The sequence below is a fragment of the Pinus tabuliformis genome, chromosome 2_1 (assembly GCF_031772625.1).
Source record: "Pinus tabuliformis cultivar Carrire ecotype Pingquan chromosome 2_1, CPIR1, whole genome shotgun sequence".
NCBI classification, from domain to species: domain Eukaryota; kingdom Viridiplantae; phylum Streptophyta; class Pinopsida; order Pinales; family Pinaceae; genus Pinus; species Pinus tabuliformis.
In genome coordinates this window covers 199,092,742-199,105,858 of record NC_142299.1, presented here as the reverse complement: position 1 = coordinate 199,105,858, position 13,117 = coordinate 199,092,742, and the positions used below count along the sequence as shown (strand labels likewise).

The window sequence follows — 13,117 nt, the reverse complement described above, 5'->3', positions numbered from 1 at the left end:
GTTTTCTAATCATTTTACCCACACGTTCAACGATCTTATCTATCATGTGCACCTCTTCACTAGATATTCACCCAAAAAAACACCAACATAGAATAAATAAATAATTGAAAGCATAGGGCAAAGTATCATATATAGTGTATACATAGAGAGGGGTTTGGAGGTCTTACCCGTCATACTTGTCATCCAGATCAAACCCACTTATGTCTACAACAAAGGAAGGAGCATCTCTCCACTTCTGAATAATGGCGGGATCATATCATAACTTTTCTTCTTGTGTTCGAGGGTCCAAAGTTGTCTTCAATTCAAGCTAGTGCAAGCTGAGACCATAACCTTTAGTTTTGTTCTGATCTGTCCACCTAAGATCAACCGGGTTGACATGGTAAAAAATAGGGATAATTGGAGCCCCAGACTCTCGCATGAGGAGGATTTCATGTAAACACCAACGGGATTCTGCATATATTGGTGAAAAGACGGCAACATGGACAGAGGCGTTTCTAATAATGGCTTCTAATTGAGAAGGAAAAGGTACTCCTTCCTGCAAATCCTGTTGATCTAAAAAGGGTCTCAATCCACGTAAATGAAGAGCACGGTAGAGATGGCTTGCAAAGTTCTTCTTCACTTTTCCACGATGGTTGATAAACACATCGTATTTATCAACAGCAGCGGTGGAAGAGGAGGAAGCACCATTCGAAGATCTCTGATCTTCCATTTCAATTTCTTCGATTTAACATGGGGGTTTGGTTGATCGAGGATGCAGGCGTTGGGTATGCCATTGTAAATGTGTTAGAAAACTTGCACAGATGAATCTAGCTAGTAAAGGTTGAACACACAGCTTTGCAGAGCAAAAACACTAAAAGAAAATCGAAAGAAGAAAAGAATGATACATTAGAAAATAAGTTACAATCCTCATGATATAGCATTACTGGGTGAAGATCCCAAGGTAATGCACCATAGTGGTGATCAATGAGAAGACTCAACACCTACAACAAGTTCCGGAGAGAACTAGCCAATTACAGAGTGAAAGAATGAGCAAATCAAGGAGTAAATCATGTAGAAGAACTAACCAGTTGCGGAGTTAAAGAAGGAGAAAATCAGGGAGTAAATCATGCAGAAGAACTAACCAGTTATGGAGTTAAAAAAGGAGCAAATCAAGGAGTAAATCTGCAGAACGAATCTTGCATGCAGTCCCATGCTCTAACTAAGAGTCCGCATGTAGGTGTGAGTAGTTCCAACACCCCCCCTAAACACCACTATGGGGAAAAATAGAAAATGGGCCCTAGCAACTAAGGCCAAAGGTCACCCAAAATACAGTGCAACTTGTGCTAAAATTGAGGAAAGAGGGAAAACCTCATGGGAAAAACCCCCCCTCAAAATACAATGTAATCAAAAGAAAAGAGAAGAAAAGACAGTTGTTAAGCAACTATGTCCTTCACTCCAAGGCGATCGCGCAGAGAGCGAAACTTCTACTCAGTGAAGGTCTTGGTGAAGATGTCTGCAGTTTGTTCTGCTGAAGGACAGAACTGCAAATCAATGACCTGATCATGTACTAAGTCTCTGATGTAGTGCATATGGATCTCTATGTGCTTCGTCCACTGCCGCTGTACCGAATCCCTGCAAAATTTGAGAGTGCTCTGGTTGTCACGCCAGATAACAATGGGCTAGTGGAACTGGACGCTCGACTCAGTGAGGAAGTGTTGTAGCCACAGAGCCTGAATGGTGATGTTGACTACTCCTCTGTACTCGGCCTCAACTGAAGAGAGAGCAATAGCAGCCCGCTTCTTGTTCGACCAACAGACAGGGCCAGATCCTAGACTGTGTGAATATCCGAAGGTGGACTTGCGATCAATGTTATCTCCCGCCCAATCAGAATCTATGAAGCCAAGGAGATTTAATGCAGTGTTTGTTGCCTAGTGAATCCCGAAGGTGATGGTGCCCTGCACATATTGGAGGATGCGCTTGGCAGCATTCCAGTGTAGCTCATGCGGCTCTTGCATGTATCTGGAAACTGCCCCGACTGCATATGAGAGATCTGGTCTGGAGTGGGTGAGGTACAATAAGCTCCCCACTAGTTGTCGGTAGAGAGAGCTGTCAACTAATGGAGTGTCACCTCCATCCTCAAGGCGGACCCCAGACAGAAAAGGAGTTGGTGCTGGCTTGCAGTCAATCATGCAAAATCTCTCGAGGAGATCCCGTGCATACTTAGCCTGAGAGAGTTTGATGCCTGTGGCATCCTAGCTGATCTCAAGACCAAGAAAGAAGTGTAATGGACCCATGTCCGTCATCAAGAACCTATCATGCAAGGCCCTCTTGACTGTAGCAATGGCTGAAGCCGAGCTGCCGGTGATTAGGAGATCATCCACATACAAAACTAAGATAAGAAGAGAATCATGTGTCTTGAGCATGTAAACATTCGGATCAGACTTACATCTTTCAAAGTTTTGTGATAAGAGAAAAGAATCCATCTTCGCATACCAAGCTCTCGGGGCCTGCTTAAGACCATAGAGAGATTTCTTCAGTCTGCAGACCAAAGATGAACCTGAATGAAACCATTTGGCTGCTCCATGTAGATCTCCTCAGATAGGTCTCTGTGAAGAAAGGCATTCTTCACATCCATCTGATGTACTTCCCACCCCTAGGCAGCCACAATGGCAAGTGTAAGGCGTATGGAATCCGTCTTTGCTACTGGAGCAAAGGTCTCGTCATAATCAATTCCATGCACTTGTTGGAAGCCTTTGGCTACTAGCCTTGCTTTCCGTCTGGTGATTTGCCCATTTGCAGCACTCTTGGTCCTGTAGACCCATTTGCATTGAACAAGTTTCCTTCCTGAAGGAAGGGGGACCAGATCCTAGGTCTAGTTCACAAGGAGGGAGTTATACTCCTCCTCCATGACGGACTCCCAAGATGGATGCCCAGCAGCCTCAGCATAAGACTGTGGATCAGAAGACTGAACCAAAAGACAATGCCAGGATGGCGGGCTCTGTATGACTCGTAAGACTCTACCTATTTTGAATTAACATATGTAACGCATCTTCATTCCATCCCTCTATTCCAAGTAATACCACCATTCCGGGACCGGGAACAAATTCGAATTTGGATCCTGACATGTCGGTGGTTTTTAACCGTAGGCATCTTGCCAGGAAGTTGGTGGGCTCATCATGAATTGGGTCGGGGTGGCCGGTGGTTTCGCAACTATTTGTTAATAGAAGGTAGGGGTCAAGGAATTGAAAAATTAAGAAACGATGTACTAAATATGCTCAGTGGCAGTGAGGACAAGAGGAGGCTCAATAAACTCTGAGCTAGTCCTCTACAGATCAAAATTATCCCCCACAAGACCATTTCTAGCAGCTGGGTGGTCTTGTGCATATATCTCACGTAAGCTCCTTTTTCTCTGATTTATGACAAGGGAATATGATTCACTGCTGGAAGCCCGATTTGGGCTTGGATGTGGATCATCATTTGCATGCACTAGATTTGTATCTGAAGACTCTGTCTCTGCATCTGCATGCTCTACCTCGGCATCTGCATGCTCTGTATCTGCATCTGAGTGTACTGAGTCATCATCTCAGACATGAGGTAGATAAAAGGTGTCTGCATGCGGCGATTGAGGTGCATGCGAGAGACTTTCCTCAAATTTGACACTTCGCTCAATGATGAGCTTGTTCGTAGAGGGAATCAGGAGTCGGTATCCCTTCACACCATTAGGGTATCCAACAAAGATGCACTCAATGCTCTGTGGATCAAGAGCTTTCCTCTTTTCAGAGGGGATCCTGGCCCATGCTCGGGAGCCGAAAACACGGAAGTGGGTGACCTCTAGTTTAGTGCCGCTCCAAGCCTCAAAGGGGGTCTGATCCTTGACAGACCTATGAGGAGATCTGTTCTGGATGTAGTTAGCACAATTAAGTGCTTCAGCCCATAGCTTATGAGGCAATGACTTAGCATGCAACATGCAGGAAGCCATCTCTTTGAGAGATCGGTTCTTTCTCTCAGCAACTCCGTTCTACTGCGGAGTGTATGGAATTGTGTACTGCAACTGTATGCTGGACTAAAGGCAAAGGTTTCAAAGTGTTGTGTTAACATATTCCCCCCCATTGTCTGTACGGAGGGCTTTGATATTTCTCTCTGATTGTGTCTCAACTAGTGCTTTGAAATCTTCAAAGTGCGCAAAAACTTCAGATTTGGCCCTGAGAAGATACACCCAAGTATACCGTGAGAAATCATCAATAAATGTAAGCACATACCTTGCTTTGTTGATGGAAGGATGAGGAAAAGGCCCCATGAGATCACTATGGATAAGATCTAGAGGAGAGGATGCTCTGTGAGTCTTGCCGATGTCAAACGTTTCTCTAGGATGTTTGCCAAGGACACACCCTTCACAAACTCCTTTGGAGAAACTGATATTTGGCAAGCCTTCCACCATCTCATTCTTGCTTAGCTACTGCATATACCTATAATTTAAGTGACCAAACCTCTCATGCCAAAGCCTACTACTATCATCAGCATGTGTAAGCAATAAAGAGGATTTAGATTCAATAAATTCAGAAAATGTATACAGTCTGGCTCCATTGTTTACCTCACCGGTTGCCATTTTGGAGATGCTATGTAGGTCATATATGTTCACTGCATCTGGAGTGAATTCCACTCTCTTTCTGGTGCCGGAATGAGTGATCTGATAAAATGAAAGTAGGTTTACCGAAATTTTTGGAACATGAAGCACATCTTCAAAGCTTCCGTGTAAAAGTTCCACTCTACCTTTTCCGATGACCTCAATAGGTGAGTCATCTCCCATGAGGATGGGAGGTCCTTTGCATGTATCCAAAGAGGAATAGACTTCCTTTGTAGCAGCCATATGATGTGATGCACCAGAATCTATAATCCATGCATCAGGAGAAGAATTAATTGCAATTAAAGCATGAAAATTGTTACCTTTCCCGTGTGGCGGATCCTCAGTTTTCTTTTTGGCGCCCTGAGGGATGTGGCCCCCAAGGTTGTGCTTCTGAATGATTTCTGCCATTTGGTCAATTTGTTTCTTCATGCAAGAGGATTCTGGATGGAATCCTCTTTGACAGTGGGTGCATCTGTTTCCTTTCTTCCCTTTCTCATTTCTTGAGCTGGAGGAGTCATTGAAGGGCTTGGTGTACCCTTCTTTCTTTGGATGGGAATGCGCTTTTCCCTTGTCTTTTTGCTGCTGATTTTTCTGATTTGAATCAAATCTGTGATTTTTATTGTGGCTGCCATCATGCACAGCAAGTGCATGTGCTTTTGGAGGTTTGATTTTCCCTATGCCAATGAGTTTATCTTGCTCAAAAATAAGGGACTCCATAAATTCTTTGAGAAAAGGCATAGTGTAGGATTTACATGTTGCGAGCCTTACTGAATGAAATGTAGACACAAAGACGGAGTATTCTGGTCCGAGCTTTGACATAATAGAGAGAACTTGGCAACTCTCCTCCTTGGATTTGTCAATTCCACAACCCTTGAGTTGCAGCAATAGATCATTATGTTTGGTGAAGAAGTCTTGAATTCTGTCATAGTTCCGTGGATCTAATGACAGCAGCTCCACTTCGAGCAGATGTCCTTTCATCTCATCCTGTTTCCTGTAGAGTTCTTCAACCTTTTTCCAAATCTCATTGGGAGTATTGCAGGCAGATAGATGAAACTGCAACTCTGGAGAGATGCACATGCATATGGATCCATGGGCCTCATCCATACAATTGAGGTACTTGGATTTCTCTATGGCTGAAGTGGGTTCCACTTCTGTAGCCATGGTAATCCTGTACAACCCTTTATAACGAAGGTATCGAGCCATTTGGTCCTTCCATTCGTGATAGTTGTACGGTGTTAGGATCGATGCTTTAGGAAACTCCATTTTTTTGTCGATCTTTGATCTCCAAGCTGTAATACCTGCAAAATAAAGTACTGGTGTGCCTTTTATCTAGCAACCTGTGGGCTCTGATACCATGTAAATGTGTTAGAAAACCTGCACAGATGAATCTAGCTAGTAAAGGTTGAACACACAGCTTTGCAGAGCAAAAGCACTAAAAGAAAATCGAAAGAAGAAAAGAATGATACATTAGAAAATAGGTTACAATGCTCATGATATAGCATTACTGGGTGAAGATCCCAAGGTAATGCACCATAGTGTTGATCAATGAGAAGACTCAACACCTACAACAAGTTCCGGAGAGAACTAACCAGTTGCGGAGTGAAAGAAGGAGCAAATCAGGGAGTAAATCATGCAGAAGAACTAACTAGTTGTGGAGTTAAAGAAGGAGCAAATCAGGGAGTAAATCATGCAGAAGAACTAACCAGTTGCGGAGTTAAAGAATGAGCAAATCAAGGAGTAAATAATGCAGAAGGAATCTTGCATGTAGTCCCATGCTCTAACTAAGAGTCCGCATGTAGGTGTGAGTAGTTCCAACGGCGATTGCCAATTGTTATATAATTATACAAACAGAAAGAGAAGGATAAGTTGGGTGCTGTGAAGCTCTGGATGGTTAATGCAGAGGGAGATGACGACTTTAGGAGGTGCAGATGTGGGGATAAATTGCAACGGCAAGAAAGTGGAGAGTTCAGAGATTACATAAACCCTCCTTGTAGAGGCACAGGGTGGAAAATATTTGATTTGCAAGGCCATGAACTGCGTCAATATTATCTGCTTTGCGTGTGGGGTCCACATTGCTAATCATAGACAGGCTAGAGTCCTTATGCCTTTCAGTGTGGGACCCATAATGCTCTGCGCTCTTTCATTTACTTTTCCATCTTGCAGTGCAACTTGAGCTGCATACATATGGCCAAACGTGTGCATCATCCCAGAAAGTACGATACACGTAAAAAGCGGAAGCCGAAAAAAGCATGAATCTTATGGACTACAGCTTGACAACCATCTATTTTTATAGATTATTTTTAATCTTATAATCGAAAAATATGGAACTAATGTTTTTATAGACTATTTTAGTTTGGTAGATTTTAAAATATCATTTCATTTCATTTTATTTAAAGTGACAAGCCCTTACGCAGGTCAACCAAATTAATATCATTACAAATTTTTTAATTAAAAAGTGTTGCATTGAACTGATTAATGAGGAATACACCCATTTCTTCACATTAAGGATCAAAGAAATTAATTGAAATACGCCCCTTCACTGGGAATATTGAAAACCTAATCCATTAGAATTATGTTATTTTGTATTATTAAATTATTATTTATTCGAGAAAAGAACATCAAAAGCTCTAATTTAATACTAATCATATTTGGGAAATGGTTAGAATAGAGATTTTGGAATTATTTTATTTTTAAAATTGTAATTTTTTTTTTATAAATATTATATAAAATTATTAAAATTTTAAATACTTTTACTAAAATAATTTTAAGTATTTTAGAGTTTGTATATTAAGAATTAGTAAACTTTGCTAAGATTTCTATATTTTAAGATAATTTTTTATTTCTAAAATTTTCCTTATTTCTAAGTTAACAATCACAAATAAAAATCTCACAAAAAAATGTTTCAAAAGAATTCAAACTCAACCATCTCAAAATAATTCATATAAATACACATGTAAGTACATGAATTATGGCATTTAAATTTATCTTTTAAGAGGTCTCTTAAAATCTAGATGACTATTCATGTTTAGTTGAGACTTTTCAGATTCTTCTAAAGTGAATAGTAATTCATAATACCAACTATCATAACTCTAATAGACTTAAGTTTAACATAAATTATTATGATGCAAAATTAACAAAAAATACTAGGGTAGTAACTATATGCCTTCATAGTAACATGAGCACACCCACTGCACTTAAATGAATTATTATTATTTTTTTTTCTTTAAGAGCTTCATTTCTATTTTATTTTGAAACATAAAATACATAATTAGAACAAAACTATAGAGGCTACATGGTTAATTTACCTCTTTGAGAAAACCACACCAATGAGTGTTGAGAGATGAGTTCAAAACACCCCCTTAATTAAAGAGCTCGGAAAAATAGTAATCTTACTTGTTAGTTGGGAAACTAGAACATATAAAGCATTTAAGACATAGAGTAACAAATCAAGTTCAACAAAGTAACTAGATGAATCTACCTTGTAGGAAAAAGTAACTAAGACTTTGCCTTATAGGACATTAGGTTTGTCTTAAGATAAGATATGATAATATAGTGTAGACATATAATAAATCTAAAGACTTATAAAAATGGAAATAAAACTCATAGTTGAAAAAGATGGAGTTAAGGGTGAGCACATACATAACACCCCTTTTTAAAACCCATGTTTTGTGATATGTAATTAAGATAGATAATGCTAGAATGGTCAGTGTGGGTATTTTAACAAAATTCATTTGATGTAAATATTATTTTTTATTAAATATATTGCTAAAACTGAAGAAGAGACCACCTAGCATGACTCTCAATGCTTGAGAGATCGATTGTAAGGGGGATCTAGGAAGTTTCCTACCTTACTTGAATTCAATGTACTAAAATTCTGGTTTGATATTTTAACCACCCAACTACTAGCAATTATGGGAAGGAATTATGGAAGTCGTACTGGGTTACTATAGGAGTAGGGGCTCCATACCCAATGTGGAGAATTTTAAGGGACCACGTAGCTCAAGGAGGAACCCCAAATTCTCATGTTGGGAGCATGTGTGGGGCAGAGCAGTGTAGAGGATAGTGGTGAGTAGTGTAAGCGAAATGTGTGCAAGAGAGAGAGATAGAGAGAGAGAGAGAGGTGTATGCCAGTGAACCATTAGAACTTTTGAATAAAAACCAAAAACACATGTGGGTTGAAAATATGACTTTTCTTGGGGGTGACAAAGAATCATCTATATGTGAAATTATGGACTACCTGATTAGTGATGGAATTTAATGATGAATTTATCAACCTAAGCTAGAATTCTAACTGAAAATGTTAAGAAATATTGTTGAATATATGCACAAAAAACACTAAAAATGGCTCCCTTATGCTCTGTAGATCCAAAGTGGTCACATGATGAGAGATAACAAGGCCTGGCTCTGTGGTTGAAAGACAACATAGGAATCTTTGTGTATGAAGGAGAGTATCCTTCATGTCCTTTAACCTAATTTCCATCTATAGAAGTCTGAGAGAAGTTTCCTCCTAAGCTATCAAATCTAGCTCAATGGTGGCTAGTGGAAAGACATTTGTAGTCTAGTTGTGCTTACAGTTGTGTAGAGAGTGGCTCTAGCTTCTTCAGTTTCCAACATACTACTTTTGTTCAAATAAGTGTATAAACTTTTGTCTATTAATGAAATGATATTGTTATTTAGTGTTTTATAACTAGTGTTGAGTTGGAATTTGATCTTAGGTGAATAGTTGAATGTTGAATTTGGAAGGAAATTGAATATAAATATGTAATTTATTCTTAAAACAAGAGAAATCCTACAAATATCAATGTACCACATTGAAGATTCGATTAGAAAAGTATTCATAAAACAAGTGAATAACTAATTAAAGAAATAATCAATGAAATCATGAAGCCTATAAATCTATTATAAAATTAATGTATAATATGTAGTTGTTGGTACAACCATGGAACATAATACATTTTTAAGTTGGAAAACTTAAAGAGTTTTTTGTTGTCACAAAGTGTAAGAGCCTTTTTTTGGATTCTTGAACCTCAAAATTATCATGTATGCAGACACTAGATGTAACATGATGCTTAAATGTCTCTAGAATTCTTGGTGGTGTAATTCGTATTCTCGTTCACCTAGATATGAGTAAAGTTACATATATGAATATAAAATGTAAAATAAAGTATTAGCCTTAATTTCTCATCAATTATCTAATTGGAAGAGTTGATCAAATTTGATGTATTTCGCATAGAAATATTTTAACAGGTATTTGTTGAGACATTCTCCCTCATTTGATAGAAATTTTATTCTTTCTCCTATATTTTTGGTGGGCAAGAGTTATCCATTGCCTGAAAGAAGGAATTATGTTTATATATAAATTTATTGTTTTATCATGTAAGAGTTTCTGTGGAATTTATGCTTATGAGATAAGATCTTACTTTATCCTTTCATGGCAATAAGAATTACTTACTTCATTAACATAAATATATTCATATTATTGTTTAAACACTATGATAATTCTTCTCCACCTAAGAAATTATACTAAGCATGTCTTTGTAGAATGATCCATGTAAAAGTAAGTCTTTGTTGGATGATCCATGAGGGAGTACATCTTTGTGGGAAAGTTCTTCAAAACCTACACCCTCAACTTTCATAGTGAGAAAATAGACTAAGTATGGACTATGTAATTTGCACAATGCAAAAAAATGTTGGTGCAAATTGGTTATCACTGGAAAATTGTCTAAGTGTAAGTAATGGAAGTGAAAAGTGTTGTGAAAAAGATATTTGCACCAACATAAGGTGAATATTAAAATATTATATAGTTTGGAAGTGGGAATGAAAGAAATATTAAAATAATATTTGTTCGAGAAAGGTAGTCCAAACCAGGGGTTAAATTTGACGGGTGCCCCTACCCGTCAAAGAATATTTTTATGACGGTTTTATTTTTAAATTGCCCATTGCATGACTTGTAATATTTATTTGTACAAGTTTCATTTAATTTCTACAAATTATATTTTGCAAAATTTCCATGCTGTGTTGTACCAATCAACTCAAGTGTCATTGCTACACTTTCATTTGAGACTTGTTGATGATATTTCTGTGATTTTTCCAAATAGTTAAAAATTACTCTCACATGAAAATAGTGAATGTAAATATTGTTCAACTAAAAATTAGACAAAAAAAGAATTCGCGTTACAGAAATTGAAGCACACATACCATGTTTTCCGTTTAAGTCACTTGGATGTCAATCCCATTACAAGAACAATAGCTCTGAAATAAGTTTCAAACCAAAATAATGTGTATGAACTATGTAAATGTTCACAAAGTACATTCAATATCAACATGTACACAAACTAAATTTTGGATAGTTTCACCAGAAGAGGTAATTGTTAAAACACAACACCATTACAAACATAAACATAAAAGCAACAACTTTAAATATTTAAGATTCTTTTTTCTTTTGCATCTTTCCAGATGTCATATATCCTATCCCATTCCACCATCGATGAATCAAGGCCAGTGAGGGACACTCGCATCAAGGCATCCAATGTAGCTAATGATAGCTTTGTTCTTCGTACATCCTTTATTATGTTTTGTCTTGAGAATCCTCTCACACAAGCAACTGTACTTGTAGGAATAGTAAGTATTTCCTGCCATAACTTTAACATGTTAGGAAAATTTGTATGCAACCCTGTAACATAAAAAATCCTCCATGCATCTTTCATGGATGATCCCTCACAATTAACACGAAGAGTGTCAACAAATGGATGCAACTCTTTCAAACAAGCCTCAAAATCAAATGTTGTTTTGTTTTCTTCACTTTCATAATAAGGATGTAAGTGTTGAAAAATCTTTTCAAGCCAACGCTTTGAATTTCGTTCTCTTCCATAAACATCCTCTAAATAATGGCAAGGGCTAAACAACTTTGCTGAGTTGAAAAATGCAAGATCAGGGAATCTTCCATTCAAATTCTCTACAAGAGCTTGAACATAATCTTTTGCAAGTTGTTTGCAACTTTCTAGTGAACCTTCAATACAAGGTTTCCATGATTGTTTTTGTATATCAACACAGTCATCATATGCATGTGGAATTGCCACAAATCGTAATTCATGTTTGTGAACAAGCCCCTCCTTATCACAAATTTCTAGAAAGCCAAATTTAGAGGCATCTATAAATTTAGATAAATAACATGTGCCATCTGCAAATGTGTCACTTCTTAAAAACCACCTTTTCAAAGTGTTTACAGTAACATCTATGGCTACCCCTAAAGAGCTGACATCAATGTACTCTTCCTAGAATTGCTTGTTCAACTTGTTTAATTCACACATTATATCTGCAAGCATGTGTAAACAAAATTGTACTGAAAAGATCCTTGCCTTATCATACCATGAGCCTTTTCTTTCATTTTTCCACAACGTTAATATGGGAGGCATAAGTACAAGAAAGCCATCTAACTCCATGGATTTGAAGAGCTTGGAGAGTTTCAAGTTGCATAAGTTCTTGTAGAGCAATAAGCTGACTATTTCTTTTCGTAGAATTTTTCACCCAAGAATATATCTTATTTGCTAATTTCTCAACAAACAATAATTTAGGTATTCTTTTTGAAGCATCTGATGCGGCTAAAGCTTCACAATGAGCAATGTAATGAACACCTACAAGATTAGGTACATCTTTCTTCAAGAAAGAAATAAAACCATTTTCATTACCAACCATTGAAGAAGCACCATCTGTGGAAACTCCTATCAATCTTTCTTTTGAAAGACCCCTTGATTCCATTAAATGTTTGATTGCATCATAAGTTGTTTTCCCTCTTCCATCACAAACATTTATGAGCTTTAAAAACTGTGAAATTGGAGGCCCCAATCCTTTTGAGTTTAAAAACGTGGCATAAACCACAAGATGCTTTTCTAAGCTACGATTTGTACTTTCATCTAGCATCAATGAAAAAAAGGGCTATCTAGCATTTTTTAAATTTGTAGCTCTTCAAGATATTGAGATATAGCAAAAAGGAATTCTTTTGCAGCCATGTGATTTGTATATGATGTATAATATTTATTCTTTGGCATATTTGGTGTGTGTAAGGACATTGTAAACAAGCAAAGAGATTCATATTTTGAGAGTGGTAGATCCTCTTGCACCATCCAATACACTAATTTCATAGTAGTGATGACTCTTTCTTTGTTCATATCATCAATGCATGCAATGTGTTCTGTAATAGGCTTCGCTTTCTTCTCATTTCCACATATCCACTTTGCCTGTGAGAGTTTATGCATGCTTGAACTAGCATGAACAACTATAGAATCATGTTGCAATGTAGAGCAACCCGTCCCAGTTCCCCATGGCCCCATCGCCTTATGCATTTCACAATATATGCCATAGTTTTCCACTGATCACGAAACTCTCTTCTTACTTTCATTTTTTTTTTCTTTTGGGTGCTAGGTTCGCCCTCGTGAAATTCTTCATCACATTCTTCATTATGCCCCAAGATATCAAATTCTTCATTATGCCCCAAGACATCTAAATCTTCATTTA

The 13,117-nt window shown here is 37.7% G+C and overlaps 1 protein-coding gene across 1 annotated transcript; it reads right to left on the bottom strand.

Moving 5' to 3' along the window:
• Positions 1–307: 307 nt before the first annotated feature.
• LOC149199413 (putative 2' cyclic ADP-D-ribose synthase BdTIR) lies at positions 308–709 on the bottom strand. The gene has a single exon (XM_089400568.1). The coding sequence runs from the start codon at positions 707–709 to the stop codon at positions 308–310; it is 402 nt and encodes a 133-aa protein (XP_089256694.1).
• Between the last annotated feature and the right edge of the window lie 12,408 nt (positions 710–13,117).